This window comes from Saccostrea cucullata, unplaced genomic scaffold, assembly GCF_032062105.1.
Source record: "Saccostrea cucullata isolate Sc308-1 unplaced genomic scaffold, CSIRO_AGI_Scuc_v1 ctg37, whole genome shotgun sequence".
Lineage (NCBI taxonomy): Eukaryota > Metazoa > Mollusca > Bivalvia > Ostreida > Ostreidae > Saccostrea > Saccostrea cuccullata.
Window position 1 is genome coordinate 75,626 of NW_026938868.1, and position 18,736 is coordinate 94,361.

General features: G+C 33.8%; 1 protein-coding gene across 1 annotated transcript in view; it reads right to left on the reverse strand.

Annotated features, from left to right (window-relative positions):
• Positions 1-18,669, reverse strand: part of LOC134251598 (early estrogen-induced gene 1 protein-like) — a 33,450-nt gene extending 14,781 nt beyond the window's left edge. The window contains exon 1 of the mRNA XM_062734005.1: positions 18,372-18,669. Within this exon, the coding sequence (XP_062589989.1) occupies positions 18,372-18,541 (170 nt within the window). The 5' untranslated portion in view covers positions 18,542-18,669. The remainder of the gene's footprint in view (positions 1-18,371) is intronic.
• Between the last annotated feature and the right edge of the window lie 67 nt (positions 18,670-18,736).

Below are 18,736 nucleotides of genomic sequence, written 5' to 3' on the forward strand. Positions count from 1 at the left end.
GAATATGTTTTCAATTTCAAAGCATTTCGTCAAAAAACAAAGGAGATATAGCCATTTAAAGTTTCAGCCAATCAGATTGCAGTACGTGGGCATGCGCATGCTTTCATGAAAATTCTTATACATCACGCTGTAGATCTTCATAATGTAGGTCTATGTTCAAATTTTCAAAGGATTATGACAAGAAACAAGAAAGATATTGAGACTTTAGTTTCAGCCAATCAAAGCGAAGCGCACGCGCATGCGCGTGAGATCTTACTTTTTTGACCATGTCATTTTGTCTATCCTTCTAATACATACTTATAATATGAATTTCAAAGCATTTCATCAATAATTTAAATAGTTACGTCTGTATCAATTATATTGGACATTTCTCGTGTTGCACGTGCGAGCTCTTGCAAGCACATGTGCATGCACATGCTTTCTTGATAAATCTTAAATTACAGGCTATAGATCTCCCTAATGTATGACTATGTTCAAAATTTCAAATGATTTTATCAAAAAACAAAAAAGATATTGAGACTTTAGTTTCAGCCAATCAAAGCGAAGTGCACGTGCATGCGCGTGCGATCTTGCTATTTTGACCATGTCATCTTGTGCATACTACTAATATATCTTTGCATTATAAGTTTCAAAACATTTCGTCACATAATAGAAAAGTTACGGTTATATCCATTATATATTGGTCATTTTAAGTTTTGCACGTGCGCGCTCTTGCAAGCACGTGCGCGCAAAATGACCTTGATTCCGCAAATCTACATAACATGCCTACTTACCCTAAAAAGGTTTCACCTAAGTCAGATGTATAGTTTACAAGATCACTCGCGGAAAAGATTTTCCCAGGAAGAAAAATAATAATAATAATAATAAGAATAATAATAATAAGAAACAGAGTAAAAACAATATGTTCCCCAACTTCGTTTGGGGAACATAACAAGAAGGTCTTCCGCTGAAGACGGAAGACCTTGATAATTAACCAGTTGTGGCACAAGATTGCGCGGACAGAAAAGATTTCTGCTTTACCTGATTGGTGTATAATGAGAAGTTGTTTAATAAAAAATATTCTGCACTTGCTTTCGGTGTTATATATATCAGGAAATGTTGATTAATTCATGTCTACAAAAAGAGCTGGAGAGGCTGGCCGGTTTGTTTACATGAGAATAAAAAACTGCGAAAGTCGGGTTCGATATTTGACACACATTCCGAATTTACATGAATCACAGCGAAATCACCGTGAATTTATGTGTGAACAATTATCTTTCAAGTTTAAATGATTTATTCAATGGTAAACATTTATTTCTGAATGGGAAACACAGCATGGTAAGGGTACATTATACTTTTTATATCGAGAACCGCTATTTGCGTGTATTTCTGTGTATTGCTCAAATGTAAACAAACATCGCATTTACTCCCCAGGAAAGCAAAATGAAAGATGTTCGATATTAAAATATCATATCATATTAGTAGAATTTAGTTCAACTTAAACATAAAAAAAAAATGGACGACAAAAGCTTTATATGACATGTTTTATCATTTGCACGGGAAATTTCCATAACGAAAAATGAGATATTTATGCCGTAAAAATTCATAATTTCTGTATCCCATAAACTCTGGCCGTGAAACTCCACAGAATATATTGCTGTGGTCTGTTCTACATGTTCCTGAATATTACAAGTCAATCGGAATTTGGCGTGAGTTTGGAAAAAAAAATATTCTACGTTGCTAATACGTCGTTCAAGGATTGAATTTTTTTTTTATTGCCGAGAAAATTTATAACTTCTATATAATATACAGGATCACTGTTAAACTTTAAATACACTTTCTTTGAGGTCTCTTCTACATGTTTCCGCAGTTTTATGTGGATCCCAGGTGGTGTATGAGTTCAAGAGATGAAATTTAGGTTACTCTGGTTTAATAAGGGGTGGGGGGGAGTCTTATAATAAATAAGCGGATTTTGTATTTTGCAGCTTGGGTATGAATTTTAAATTAAGGTTAAAGGTCAAGGTCAAACGTTTAAGGTCAAGGTCAAAGGTCAAGGTCATTCTTGATGGGTTTTTTTTATTATTAGCGGTGGGTTAAAGAATTGATAATATGGCATTATTTCCTAGAGCATGGACATGAACATTGGGTCAAGGTCAGAGGTCATACAGACAGGTTAAAAGTTTGAATAAATGGTGGTATTTCAAGAAATTAATGCTCTTTGCTGATACGCCGTTCAAGGTTTGAATTTTTTTTTTATTGCCGAAAAAAATTATAACTTCTATATATTATACAGGATCACTGTAAAACTTTAAATACACTTTCTTTGAGGTCTCTTCTACATGTTTCCGCAGTTTTATGTGGATCCCAGGTGGTGTATGAGTTCAAGAGATGAAATTTATGTTACTCTGGTTTAATAAGGGGGGGGGGGTTCTAATAATGAATAAGCGGATTTTGTATTTTACAGCTTGGGTATGAATTTTGAATTAAGGTTAAAGGTCAAGGTCAAATGTTAAAGGTCAAGGTCATTTTTTGTTAATTAAGCTTCTATTCCCAAAGAGCTTAGGAGAATATTCTTGGTGGGTTTTTTTTTTTAATTAGCGGTGGTTTAAAGAATTAATAATGTGGCGTTGTTTCCTAAACCATGGACATGAGCTTTGGGTCAAGGACAAAGGTCATTCAGACAGGTTAAAAGTTAGAATAAATAGTGGTATTTCAAGAGATTAATGCTCCAAGAAAGGTAAAAGACGTTAATTCTTACTAGAGCAAAGCTCGTTGCAAAGCAACGAGTAGGTCTTCCGTCCTGTTTGACCGGAAGTTTATGCTACTTCCCGTGTGACCGGAAGTTTTGACGACGGACATTAAATTAATTTTTATGCTCCCAGTGACAGATGTTACCCAAAAACTTTTCAAGAACGGTAAAAATACGCGTTTTTCGACTACTTCCGGTTTGGCCGGAAATGACGTCGACGGACGTATTTTGACGACTTCATTAGATTAAGCTTGACATTTTGAACAACTTTGCTTCATGGACGTATTACAAATTCTCAATACTTTTTGAGATATAAAGGAAAAAAATTTCGGCCCCTTTAGACCCCTAATTTTAGGGGCCACCCCTTTTTCCAGATATCATTTGGAAGAACTTAAAATTCTACACTTCTTTTGTTCTATATGTTTTAACAAAATATTTCCAGGTAAAAAGATATCGTAGAAAAAGTGCTAAAAATTTTGAAATTCGCGATAGGCCTATTTTCGGGCCATACCGAGCGCCGACGTGCAGCACTTCCGGTAAAAATAAAATACATTTCACAAATCTACAGACATAGGTCTACTAGACCTGAAAGTATCACGTGTCTATCTAAAGTCGTTTGGGAGAAATCGTGCGGACAAACTGACCCTTAAAAAATCAATTTTGTGCTGATAACTCCGGACCGGAAGTGACGTCATCAAAACAGAAAAAAACGCATAAGGTTCAAGTGATGTTACATAAGTCCTGAAAGTTTTATGGAAATCCATCAAGCCGTTTTCGAGAAATCGCGTGCACAAAATCGGTAAGAAAAAAAAACAATAATAACTAGTGCTAATTGTAACGGGAACCGTTACAGATGTTCCCCAAACGCTCCCCAACTCCCTTTCGGTGCCATATCCCCTGTAAGCTTCATTAAATAAGACAAACTCTGTGCATTTTTGACTTTAACAATGTTTTCCCAGAAGGATATCAATTATATTCAATTTTTAGCATTGCACCCAAGCGCATGTGAATGCATGTGCGTTATGACCATATCATCTTGTCTACACTATTTATATATTTCAATATACTATATATTAGAGCATTCAGTCCAAAAGTAATAAAAATCACTCATTCAAGAGTATTTTTAAATATACTCGTTTCAAATGCACGCACGTGCGTGCACGTGCATTATGATAATACCTTCTTGTAGGAGTCCCTTACATCTATCTATGTTCTAAATCCCATCCTGTTTGGTTGAAAAACAAGGGAGTTATAGCCATTTAAAGTTTCAGCCAATCAGATTTCAGCACACGTGCATGCGCGTAATTTCATGATTTTTTAAATATCATTTTGTAGGATATCCTAATGCATGACTATATTTTAAATTTCAAAGATTTTCGTAAAAAAACAAAGGATAAATAGTTATTTAAAGTTTCAGCCAATCAGATTGCAGCACACGTGCATGCGCGTGATTTCATGATTTTTTTTCTATATCATTTTGTAGGATATCCTAATGCATGACTATATTTTAAATTTCAAAGAATTTCGTCAAAAAACAAAGGAGAAATAGCCATTTAAAATTTCAGCCAATCAGATTGCAGCACACGTGCATGCGCGTGATTTCATGATTTTTTTTCTATATCATTTTGTAGGATATCCTAATGCATGACTATATTTTAAATTGCAAAGAATTTCGTCAAAAAACAAAGGAGATATTGCCATTTAAAGTTTCAGCCAATCAGCTTGCAGCACGCACACATGCGCATGCTTTCATGAAAATTCTTATACATCATGTGGTAGATCTTCATAATGTAGGACTATGTTCAAAATTTCAAAGGATTATGACAAGAAACAAGAAAGTTATTGAGACTTTATTTTCAGCCAATCAGAGCAAAGCGCACGTGCATGCGCGTGAGATCTTGCTATTTTGACCATGCTATCTTGTCTATACTACTAATGTATCCTTACATTATGAGTTTCAAAAAAATTCATCAAAAAATAGAAAAGTTACGGCAATATCCATTATATTGGTAATTTCACATGTTGCACGTGCGCGCTCTTGCAAGCACGTGCGCGCAAAATGACCTTTGTTTGGCAACTCTACATAACATGCCTACTGACCCTAAAAAGGTTTCACCTAAGTCGGATGTGTAGTTTACAAGATCACTCGTGGACAAAATTTTCCCAGGAAGAAGAAAAATAATAATAATAATAATAATAATAATAATAATAAGAAACAGAGTAAAAACAATATGTTCCCCAACTTCGTTTGGGGAACATAACTAGATGAGAAACTCGTTGCGAGCAACGAGAGGTCTTCCGTCCGATTCCGGAAAGAAAACGTAAAATCGAGCTGAAAAAGTTAAAAAAAATTGCATTCAAGGAGAATTGAACCAATGTCGCCAGCATGAAATTCCGACGGCACTAAATATTACGCTATCGGGACCTCTTCTCTAAATCTCTTTATATATATTTACGAAAAAGTGATTCTCTTTTAAAATTATGAAAGGCGGGTCACTATTCAAAATTTAGCACCAAACGCCACGAGTTAATCTTCGCGCCTTTTCTTTGGAATGTTCTAGTAAATAGGTGTGATAGCTTCAATGAAATTAAAAAAAAGAACGTTCTTATAGCCTAAGATTCGAGGTTTAGAAAGTATATTTAACACATTTTACAAATTCCATATGGTATATATGCCTGTAACACTAAAGCGGTGAAACGGTTATGAATTTCTAACTTTTTTTAATTTCCTGTTTATCCCCAAAGTGGACTATCCCGATTAGTTAATCGAAAAAGGTTGAAACGTTTGGCCGAAAAACATGGCTCGCCCTACGACGGTCAAGGAATCAGATATCATTTATGCTCAATAACTTTAATCAGGTCTTTGAGACAAGAATGCTAAAATAAACTCCATGAAGCGATCTTTAAAAAAATCGTCTTCTTATTTTTGTCTTATTTATTAGTTTAATATGACACAAGTGTGCATGCATAGGAAAAACAGTGGTTAAGATTTCTACCGACAATATTAATTAATATTCTTTTTTGAGAAAGTATTACTTATAAATATGATGAGGTCTATTTTCTGTGGTGCACAAAAAATATTAGGTATCGAATTTCATTTGCACATTTAGTCTTTTCTTTTTCAACTTTGGGAACTAGCCAAAACCAATTATAGAAGACGTTAGTTTGACACAGAACTGCAACGTAATTACGACGTGACTATCCAAGTATTCCTAAGCATTTCATTTATCCTTATGTTACTTTCGTTCAAGCAAACACTCGGCTGACTCCGTAAATCCCTATTGCGAAATGTCGGCGTTGTCAGAGACAGCCGCCATTTTGGACCCGCTTCAGATTTTTGAATGCTAATATCTAGAGTTTAGATTGATCAACATTCAAACAAATTATATAGTAAGCATTATCAGGAGAATTTCTATTAACAAACCAAAAATAAATGAAAAATACTGAAAAACAAAAAAGTTAGAAAATACGATTGTTTTAAATTTGCATCTCGTAACAACCGGAAGAACTGACGACGCACAAAAAGGTGATTCTGCAAACCACAAAGTCACGAACTATCGTCTCCAGTAATTCTCCAGGTCATATCTTTAGCCATTTTCGAAAAAAAGGGGCGACAAAATTGCATTTTAAAATCAGGAAATTGCCCATAACTTGGCACCAGAAGCAAATTTCCAAGTTTCCTTAAAAATGTATCAAGTTCATCTTATTGCGCATAATTCCTAAAAATTTCATAGAAATCCACCGAATAGTTGCTGAGAAATCGCGTGCACAAAATTTTGGGAAAAAAAATAAGAATAATAATAATAATAATAAGAAACAGTAGAATAACTATAAGGTCTTCCGTGAAGACGGAAGACCTTAATAATAATAACTAGTGCTAATTGTAACGGGAACCGTTACAGATGTTCCCCAAACGCTCCCCAACTCCCTTCTCGTGCCATATTCCCTGTAAGTTTCATTAAAGAAGGCAAAATCTATGCATTTAAGACGTAAACAACGTTTTCCCAAAAGTATACCAAGTATTTCAAATTTAAGCAATGCAGGCGTGCGCATGTGATTGCATGAGCGTAATGACGATATCATCTTGTCTACACTATTTTAGTCATATGCACGTGCACGCACGTGCATGATGACCATACCTTCTTGTAGGAGTCCATTATGTCTGTCTATGTTCTTAATCCCATCCTGTTTGGTTGAAAAACAAGGGAGTTATAGCCATTTAAAATTTAAGCCAATCAGATTGCAGCGCACGTGCATGCGCATGTTTCCATGACAATTATTATATATCATATTGTAGGACATCTTAAAGTATGCCTATGTTTTAAATGTCAAAGCATTTTGTAAAAAAACAGAAAAGATATTGAGATTTTTGTGTCAGCCAATCAGAGCAAAGCGCACGTGCACGCACGTGCATGCATGTGAATGCTGACCATACCATCTTGTAGAAGTCCTTTATGTCTATCTATGTTCTAAATCCCATGCTGTTTGGTTGAAAACCAAGGGAGTTATACTCATTTAAAGTTTCAGCCAATCAGATTGCAGCGCACGTGCATGCGCATGTTTCCATGACAATTATTATATATCATATTGTAGGACATCTTAAAGTATGCCTATGTTTTAAATTTCAAAGCATTTTGTAAAAAAACAGAAAAGATATTGAGATTTTTGTTTCAGCCAATCAGAGCAAAGCGCACGTGCACGCACGTGCATGCATGTGAATGCTGACCATACCATCTTGTAGAAGTCCTTTATGTCTATCTATGTTCTAAATCCCATGCTGTTTGGTTGAAAACCAAGGGAGTTATACTCATTTAAAGTTTCAGCCAATCAGATTGCAGCGCACGCGCATGCGCGTGATTTCATGAAAAATTTTATATATCGTATTGTAGTACATCCTAATGCATGTCTATGTTATAAATTTCAAAGCATTTCATCATAAAACAAAAAAGATATTAAGATTTCTGTTTCAGCCAATCAGAGCAAAGCGCACGTGCATGCGCGTGAGTTCATGCAAATTTGACCATGTCATCTTATCTACATAACTTTTATATCTTTATAAAATGAGTTTCAAAACATTTTATCAAAAAATATAAAAGTTACAACCATATTAAATATATCAGTCATTTTACTCATTGCACGCGCCCGCACGTGCATGCGAATGCGCGCAAAATGACCTTCGTTCGGCACATCTACACAACATGCCTACTAACCCTAAAAAGGTTTTAACTTAGTTTGGTGAACAGTTTCTGAGAACACTTCCGGACAAAAAAGTACCGGAGAAGAAATAAGAAGAAAAAAGAATAATAATAATAATAATAATAATAATAATAACTAGAAACGATCTCGTTGCGAGCAACGAGAGGTCTTCCGTCCGATTCAGGAAAAAAAATCTCGTAAAATCGAGCTGAAAAGTGATTCAAAATTTTGGTCGCAAAGAGGATTGAACCCATGTTGCCTTTTTCTGTTTTATCCCCAACGCGCAAACCATTAAGCTTTTGGGAGTACTGCTCTAAATATACTTGTGTGTATACTTTTGCAACAGTACACCTGTCTAAGAATCATAAAAGGCGGGTCACTATTAATAATTTGCGCCAAACGCCACGAGTAAATATTTGCGCATTTTCTTTGAACTTATCTATTAAATAGGTGTGATAGCTTCAATGAAATAAGATAAATAAAACGTTCTATTCGCCTTTATTTTATTTCGACGTTTAAAAAGTCTGTGTATACATTACATATATCGTATCTAGCCCAGTTACACTCAAGTAGTGAAACGGAAATTAAGTGTTAAGATTGACACTGAATTGCAACGAACTACTACGTGAAAGTCCAAGTAGTTTTTTTTACATTTCATGCATTTGTATGTCAGAATGGTTTAATCAAACGCTCAGCTGCCTCCATAAACCCCAATTGCGAAATGGCGGAATTGACAAAGACAGCCGCCATCTGGGGCCCGCTTCAATTTTTCAAATATTAATATCTAGAATTCAGATAAGCCAATTTTCAAACAACTTATATAGTAAGCATCAAATTGTTAAGATGAATACTTTTGCTCAGTAATGTATAACAAAATATTGATCATTAGAGAGTTATAGATAAAAGACTTTTGGCCCCTCTTAGCCCCTAATTTGAAGGGTCAGCCCTATTTTTTTGACATCAAATGAAAGGTCTTGCGATGTTGCACATTTTGTCTTCAATATGTTCTAGGTGTGAAGATATGAGACAAAATGCGTCAAATTTTGTGAGATATTTCTGAGACATTTTTTCGGCCCTACCGAACTCCGGTGCCTTTTGCGCTAGAAAAATTTGGAGACCCAATTACAACTCACTAAACCTTTCTCTATTTTCCCTGAAAATCTCAAGTCCATATCTTAAGTCGTTTCGGAGGAGTTTCCCGGACAAGCCGACCCTCTGAAAATCAGAAAATCGTCCATATCTCACGACCGGAAGTGAGATAATCAAAAAGGAAAAAAACCTATCAAGATCAATTGAATATCTTTCAGATCTGAAAGTTTGGTAGAAATCGGACTAGCCATCTCTGAGAAATCGCTTGCACAAAATCGGTTGGAAGAATAATAATAATAATAATAATAATAATAATAATAATAGGGAAAAAGAAACCGAAGAATAACAAGAAGGTCTTCCGTTGGAGACGGAAGACCTTAATAAGAAACAGAGTAAAAACAATATGTTCCCCAACTTCGTTTGGGGAACATAATAATAATAAGAAACCGAGTAAAAACAATATGTTCCCAAACTCCGTTTGGGGAACATAATTAGAGGGATATCACAGATCCTGTTACAAAGTATACTTCTTCACAAATTATATTTATCATTTAATAGTGTATAACAGACATTAATGTGAGTACTTTTAGACAGATTTAGTTGTAGATACACAGCAAATTTTTGACATTGATAACCTTAGTTCATAAGAGCTTGTCAGTGCAAAGTACGGTAAAACTCAAAATAATGTACTGCTATTCTGATGAATATTGGATGCTATAAACAGAATAATTAACCACCCTAAAGCAAACCTTCTTCATGACCTGAATAAGCTCATCTGTTAGAGTATTACGTAACAGGCAAAGGTGATGAAAGAAACTTTACTTGATGTACAACATTGTAGATCATTTCCAGAAGGCAGTTTATGTTTATGGTAAGAAAAAAAAGAAAAAAAGTATAAGCAAATAAAGTTAGAGAACAGCTGGTAGAACTAATGAAGACTTTAAATTTTTTCTGTGTCAAATATTGAACACTTAATATGTACTAGATAAAGATGATGAAATAAAGAATATATACAATACACACATGTATGCAAGATGAAAATTGTTGCTGCTATTATCATGAAAAAAAAAACCAAGGCCATCCTTAAAAAAATGTTTGTTTGGAATTGCCGCCTGAAGGGTTTCAGACACAGGAGGGAGGGAGGGAAATTATTATTTTTTTTTTTAATTAAAGATAATTTTTTGATAAAAATCTCAGTAAACAGTAAATACATTTTCTGACTTTTAAAAAAAGAATCTACCATCAACAAAAAACCTAATTTTACATAGATCTGACACTATATTTCAGTGTTTTGTATGGCGCATCTGATACATGTAATGGGCAAAAACATTGATTAAATAATAAAAAATTCTTCCTAATTTTGGTCAATAAAATTTTTTCAGGAGGGGGGCATTTCAATGAGGCGGGAGGCAATTCCAAACAAACTATAATTTTATTTTGGCCCAAAACATTTGTCATCACTACTCAGGGCTGTCCTTAGAGAAATAAGAGACCCCCCCCCTCTCTCTCCAGTGGCCGAATCATGTATTTGGGAAGAACCAAACTTCTAGGAACAGCTCTGGTTCCATTAAGGTTTAGTGTTGCACTGAACCATGTAATCAACTTTCCACAGCAATTACAGAAAATTAAGCATGACAAGGAGGGATATGGATTGAGTGCTGGGCTGTATCCTAATCAATAACACAGGTCTGTCGGGACTGTATACATGTACCATAAAGTAAACAATCAAGTCTTACTAGGACACTGCAGAACTCTTTCTGAACTATTAATTCTAATCCTAATCCCTACAAATGGCCTTGAGATTTCATAGAACATTTATTTTAACCTCTGCCAAAAAAATCCCTGAGTTGATAGCTGAGAAAAAGCTGATCACTTTAACACAAAATCTGTCTAGCTCACAACTAATACTTGTTTCCCAGACTCAGAGATTAAGATTGTTTGTTTTTTCTGATAGGTAAGAAACTTGTATTTAGACTGCAAGGTGATCAAGTTAAAATATGAACCAAGAAACTCCCAAGAATTTTTACTCATTTGCAGTGCAATTCACTCAGGATTCTGTGTACTGTAGGACTTTTTACCAGTACATGTAGGAGAGAAAGTTTGAAGAAGGAATTTGCTGAGCAAACTTATATAAATTACTTCCAACTAAGTCACCCCCTTTCCCAATAGGTTCAAATATTTGGGTACTCAGTATATACTTGGTAACAGGAAATGCTATATATACCAAAAATATTATCACAAGTTCTTTTTAATACTTTTTTTCACAGTTGTCTGCACATATTAAGAACTATCTTAAATCTAACAGCTTGTGTTGATGAAAGATTAGGTTTAAGAAAACAGCCCTTTCTTACAAGAATCAGACTTGGTATTTAATACAAGAGGATATCTAACAACAGCTTGTTTGTGTTGGTGCCATATATTTAGAAATAATGTTTCTATTCTTTATCAATCAATTCATTCAAGACATGGTATATGCCTTATACCCATACTTTGCATTGCTCTAAGTGACTCTGAATGTTAGATACAACGAAATAATAATGTCATGAGAAAATAAAACATGGGTTAAATTATAGAAATCACCGGGTCCCCTCTAGCCTTAAGGATAAGACGTACTAAGTTTATAGATTTTTTGCCATTATACCATCTGTTCAATAAAATGTGTTCCTACTAAAGCCTCGGGATTTATGTTTCCCTCCACAATAAGAAGCTGAAACAAAACCATTATCTTGTGAAAAATTCTGCTACTTGAAGATCACATTTTGAGGGACTTAAGAGACAGAACTTGTAGCTACATGTACAGCATTAGAATATCTTGACAGAGATACATGTACACGTATTACTTTTTTTTTTTTTAATTCTGTCAAAACCATGATTATCAGATATATACACACAGGAAAATTATCACCCAATTCATCAGTCTACAGAAAACATTAGAAAATAGCTGCCAAAGTCAAAAACTGGGGCATAAACCATTAAAAGTTAAACCAGTTATAATACAGCTAGTACTGGTATAAGTACTATCTTAATTTTTCTCCTCACCCTCCTTGCAGAGGTTTATGGAGAATATCCTGCAATGACAATTGAGGATATTGTCTATAAAATCTTTCACTAATGTTTGATTGCCTAGAAATCCTACTAAGTTACAATGGATTTGTGAATAAGTCCTTCAAATAAGAAAACTCTAAAGCCAAATAACACAATGATAACAATACAATAGAAAAGAAATGCTATAGCAGGAAATTACTGGTGACTGCATCTGTTGAGAACATCAGATTTTTATCTCAGTGTGTCATCAAGTCATCAGGTAACATAACTCTCTTTTGACCCTACACAGGGTGGTTGTCCTTGGAGTGACCTTCAATAATCCTGTTCTGGGGTCACCTCAGTATACAGCAATTGTGCAGCAATTTCTCCTTGTGTTACAAACACTGCTTCTGACTAGAATTGTTAGTAATCACCCACCCATCTAACTACATGTTACATACAATTCTCCTAACAATTGTTTGTAATCACCCACCTATCTAACTACAATATCAACATTAAGCATGACAAAGACTCTGTAAATAAATGTTGTGCAGGGGAATCCAAGTAATGACATACCATTAGCACCATGAATGTGTTCCCACAAGTTTTGAGGAAATTCTCACATCACAGACAAGCATTTACTGTTCAATCTGAACTTTCCCAAGAATTATCTGATGTAAACTAGCACTCTTTTTATACTATGAAAAAAAAAACCCTACATTTTATTTATCTCAGAATTTCTTCCTTCTAAAAAATATATGACCAATGCTTCATCGGACATTATGCTGCATTATGAAGGGAAATGAATTCAGTTACTGTAGATTCCTTATTTTTAGCGAGTACATGTACTTATTATCGCGAACTAGCTCTTTAACGTCAAATCGCGAGAATAATATTTCGCGAATGAACGGTTGATCAACAGAATTTACATTGATTTCAAAACCAAAAAAATAAAAGCGAGTAATATTATTTCGCGAGTGAATCTTCTATTACGCGGAAATTAATCCCTCGCGTATAATTAGGAATCTACAGTACTATAAAGTGTAAGGCTGAGTACCAATTGGGAATTTCATACTTTAGAAATCCAAAGTCCAAGAATTTTTGTCAACGAATCGCAATACCCATACAAGAAGAATTGAATTCATCGCAATATACCAGAATATTTGGTAATACTGAGCAGCCCTAATGAAGTGCAGTTATTCACTTATTCTGTCAATTCCCTGTGATGTAAATAATAGCTAATTGATACAGATCAATATAATGGATAGCAAGATTTATTGATCCATTGTAGAACCCAAACCATCAATAGATGGAGCTGAGCATGACAAAGCAGATCTGTGACTAAGCATCTACTATGATTATTCTGTAAATCAAATTAAACAAGGGCACCACAAAGCAGAAGCTGAGCATCCCCTTCTATAAATCAAGGCAGCATTTGACAATGAAATTAATGTCACTTCTGTTTTCCACAGGACAGACTTGCACACACAAAACTAACACATACACAAGAGCATTAGGCCAGGTAAAATTAATCTTTAGATTCTCATCCTAATTTGCTAAAAAATTGGGGCGGGTGGGCGGATTTTATTTTTTATTTTTTATAATTGTTAATTTATATATAGGCCTAAGTATCAACAAAACAATGGACTTCCCGTACACATTTTTTTTTCATTACCTTAATGCAAATATGAATAGATTTAATTCTTTTCATATTCTTTTAAATATTTAAAGAAAATTTTTGCTTTAAAAATTAAATATTTATTGTTAATTAACAAATTATCAAGTACACATTATACGGCACACCCTGAACAAAATGAGGTAGGGATACCAATAAATTGTGTATGCGTGACTTCTTATTTTGCAAAAACTATATAAATGTTCTAATAATTATTCCACTGAAAAATCTAGGCCTTCTCTTAAGTCTGTCTACGATGTTGTAGATTTTTTTTTTATTTCAAATCAAAGTCACACAGCTGGAGATCGTTAAAACTTGACCAGGTGTCATTTTCCTTGTCTATTTTGGTTATTTAAAATCTCTCTAAAAATACTTGCTCATGCCAGTGGTGATATCTAAATGTGTTTATGCTATTTTTTCTTCTATTTCTAATATATACTGACAAATTATCTCTTCCTTCCTTATTTAAACTGCTTTTATTACCCATTTTTCTCCATTCTTCACATGCCTCTTTTGCTATAAATAGTGACACACGACTTTTGATACAGACAGGAGATAAATCTTAAACTTTGACCGAAATTCTTGCTGAATAAAAATACATGAAAATACCCAAAAATCAAAATAAAAAACATCGGGGCGGGACATTTTTAGAGGGGCGGGCGGGCATGAGAATCTAAAGATTAATTTTATATGGCCTTACAATATAGTATATATAACCCTATATCCTGTCTAACTCTGTTGCGAGGGGATATAATAATATCCATTTTTCCCTGTTCCTTCAATTTGATCATATAGTCATAGATAATTTCTAAATTTATGAAGGCTAAGGACATGATGTACTTTAGTAAAGTGCAGAGTTTGAACTATTCTCTGCCTTTTTCCTGTCATGTGTAACAACAAGCATTCCAAAGCATTTTATGTGGTTCATTAAATTGTTATTATGTGACATCATATTACAAGATAAGCTGCATACTGAATAATGCACCAAAGTCTCACTGCAGTATAGCATCCATGTGTAGATTTATATGTACATGTATATATATTAATGAGCAACATGCTGAGAATGAAGTGGAAAAGAAACCATTCATTAATTTATTCATAATATCAATGACAATTCAATTTAAATATCAGGACAGTAACCCCAGTGTCCTACAGTAAAAGACTCCTGTGTTAATTAACCTGACTAACCCTCCACTACTTAGTTATTGTTTGTTTGTATAAACAGGATGCTTGAGTTGTTGGTCGGCTGATACAGAGGTCAAACTGTGACTAATTGTAATTTCAGAGGTATACACACAGTGATTCTCTATCAATACACACTGCAATCAACAGAGGGTTAACAATTTATTATCTATCCCTACATACCATCTCTCTATCATCTATCTATCTATCATAACAGAACATGTACCCTTCACTGCCACAGGTAAACGCATCTTTCCATCCACACACTCCAACTGATAATTAGCAATGATTAGATAAAAATGACATTCTTTTTCTATCCTACTGTTTGTATACTTATCAGTACTAAATTAAAAATGGTTCCATTATTATTCCAAACATTAGATTGTACAATGCACACTATCTTTCTTTTTTTTAATTCTTCGGAAAAGATCCACTCCTCCTTTGAATATACCTAGTTTAGTAAGTCTGAAATGTATATAACTGAACAAAAGAAGAGTATGATGCTAGCTAAGTCGAACTATGTCTGGTCTAAATATTACAGTCCAGCTCAGGCAAATTCTAGTTAGACATGCCAACTATTTCCACCCACTGCCCAACAAGCCCGTACATATGAAACACCAGAGCAACGTATATGATTGTAGTTATCAAGGGAAAATAAAGTGTTTTATTCATTTGAAGTTTGATTATTACAGCTTCTCAAGATTATTATCCCTAAGAGGGACTTCCTTTTGGCAAAAACTGACATTCAATTAACAAGAGGTTTCTTATATTCATAATTCAACACTTTTAATTCAAAGTAAGAGTTTGACAATAGAGTTTCTTTTCCCCATTGAGGAGCTCATGTTTCAAAGTCCTTTTAGCTGGGTATCAAATCTATTCATAAAGAATATTTAGGAGGAACTTATAATGAATCACAGGCATCTCCCGATTTAAAACCAGTTAAACAGGGGTCCACACCTACATGCAGTGTACATTTCATGGTTCATAAACTTTTCAAAGGTTGTGCAGGAATTCAATTGACAGGAAAAATAGGGAACTTTAAAATTTACTACAAAGAATAATAGTAACATTTCATGGTAAACAAAAACAGGTATAATATTCTTAACAGTATAAACACAAAACCAGAGAAAATTTTAATTTCGTAAATGTTCAGCCTTAGAACAACTGTGTTTCTAATTTTGCAAATTATTTTATGAAAGACATTTCCTGCTAGCATACTAGTAAGTATACTGTAGAACAGTATTAGGCTCTACTTTTTAGTGCACTAGGGATATTAATCGATTTAATGGACATAAAAGAACTAGATACAAGCTGAGCTATTCTAGGTTAAAAGTTTATTTCTTCTTGAAATCCCTAAATATTAATCATGGACATGATTCACATTTGCACTCCAGTTGTGACTATGGATTAAATAAAGACCCCCATACATAATACCTACCGGTAATCTACTGTCTAGGGAAATCCTCCATCAATGTATGTTTAATGATAAATCTCTTTGTAAGCATTACATAAAGATATCTCCTATGACATAACATGACAAGACTAAAATTCCACACTGAACATGAAAATTCGATGTTCATGTTTATGATTGAATAAAATAATTTTTAATATTATCGATAAAACCAAATGAAAGTTTACCATTTTGTTTATTTGCTTTGATTCCCTTCAGAATTTTTCAATCATATTAGGATGCCACCAATTGCTTTTAGAAAGCAGCAAAGTTAGATATATATTTGACACTCATGCCTACAAAGAATAGAGGAATCTTTTTGTGGACAAAGCTACTGCTACTTGAGCTGTTTTTTTTAACATGTTGGAATTGGTGTGTATCGCATTAATGCAATAAAATGTCGCATTTTGAAAATAAAATAATATATAAAAAGTAAAATAGAAATGCTTTTTTCTTTTTTTTTCAAAAATGATTATGGCAAAATTTCACAAAAATGTGCACAACTCGACGAAATTTGAGCAGTAAAAAGCTTTACTATCTGCAATAGATGTAAAAAGAAGCATGCTTTCATTTATAAACATTTAATCCTTAGTCACCGTTGGTTTAGATCATCAATTTATAAATCAGAAAAACTAATACATATATGGAAAGTAAAAATTTAAGAGTACATGTATAAAGAATTTTTTTTCATGAAAGATTTTATAATTTAGGTAAAAGAAGTATTGCAGTCAAATTTAGTTTTCTTAATGGATAAAAGCCAAATCTAGTCCTTAATTGTAAATCCTTCAAATGTTGGGACATACATGTACAATGATGTATATGAGTCATCAGAATATTCAATCTGTAGTATACTAAGGTCAAATTGAGTGAAATGTGAAATGTTCACATGTAAATATCTATAATTCCTATGATAATATATAAAATGAGATGAATCCATAGTAGGGGTATGTCTTTTACCAGAATCCATATACTTCATAATGCAGACAGTTACTTTCTTGTGCTTTCCTACTCATTTAGTAATCAATTACAAAGGTGAGTCTCTAATGAATTATGGAATACAAAGGAGTAATTTTAATTGCAGCACCATGAAAGACCATGACTACAAAGGAAAATTAATGAAACAAGTCCCAACAAGTGACATAAAAAGGATATGTTAGTTTCCTAGGTAGTAACTATTACAGTCACTTAATATTGCACCATACCGATTGATTTCTTTTAATTAAAAAAAAATCAGCACTTGACGAATATAATTTGTTTTACTTTTTTTTTAATCTGGATAAATTATGACAATTTGACAAATAATGTGAAAAGTCATATAAAGACATATTTAAAAAGCTTTTTATCATGCATTGTGCAAGTTATACTTCATATCTCTGTTTCTCTGACAATTAAGACAGTATCACTGAATTGATCAGATGATTCACAAAGACAGGATTTTAACAGTCTACATGTAAGCTTTCTTATAAGCAAATACAGCCCTCACATAGACTATGCCTGTCCATTTTGCTAAAGAGAATATACTGTTTAGCAGAATTATGGATGTTTTGGGACCACAATGTTTCGGGACCCCAACGTTTTGGGACTTGGATTAACACATTTTGGGACCTTCACATAGATATGCCTGTCCATTTTGCTGAAGAGAATACTGTTTAGCATGTTATATGTACATGAATCCAGGCAACATATTTCATTTCCAATCAATTTAACAATGTAGGACATCTAACAGAAGATACACATTTTGACATGCATTTGAACAAAATTTTTCACAATATATTAATCACAATGAGTGACAGGATACCTACATAGTCTCTGTAGTATGGAAAGGAGGAATGAGTAAACATACGATGAAAATTCATAAACACATATATAATGGAAAAACATGTTGCTGGACTGGGAATCAAACCCAGGACCCCTGCATTACTAGCAAAGTGCTCTAATGTTAACCACTGAGCTATAGATCCAGGCTGAGTAATATCCTGAGTCCAGCCTTAATTTCTACACATCTTGATAGGCCTATAATATGTTACCTTGTGCTTTGCTCCGAGAAGTTTCCTCCCTCCAAGAGTCGAATTTTAGCAAAGAGCAATCCACTTATGAATGGAACTGAAGACAACTCTTCAAGTCTGAAGTTAACATTAAACTTGAACCTCTTTTTCTTCATAATGAATAGAGACATCATATTTGATATGAGAGTCATGTCATACTGATTTTGTGGGAAATCCCAACTTCAGAACAATTTCTGAAAAGTTACATTATTAAATTCCATAAATAAAAACTTTACTCAAAAGTGAGAGATTTCAATTGATAGGTAAACTGATCGATATATCCATCATTGGAATTTTCACCAAAAAGATGATTGGCTTTGAATGTAAATATACAGGGTATACAATTT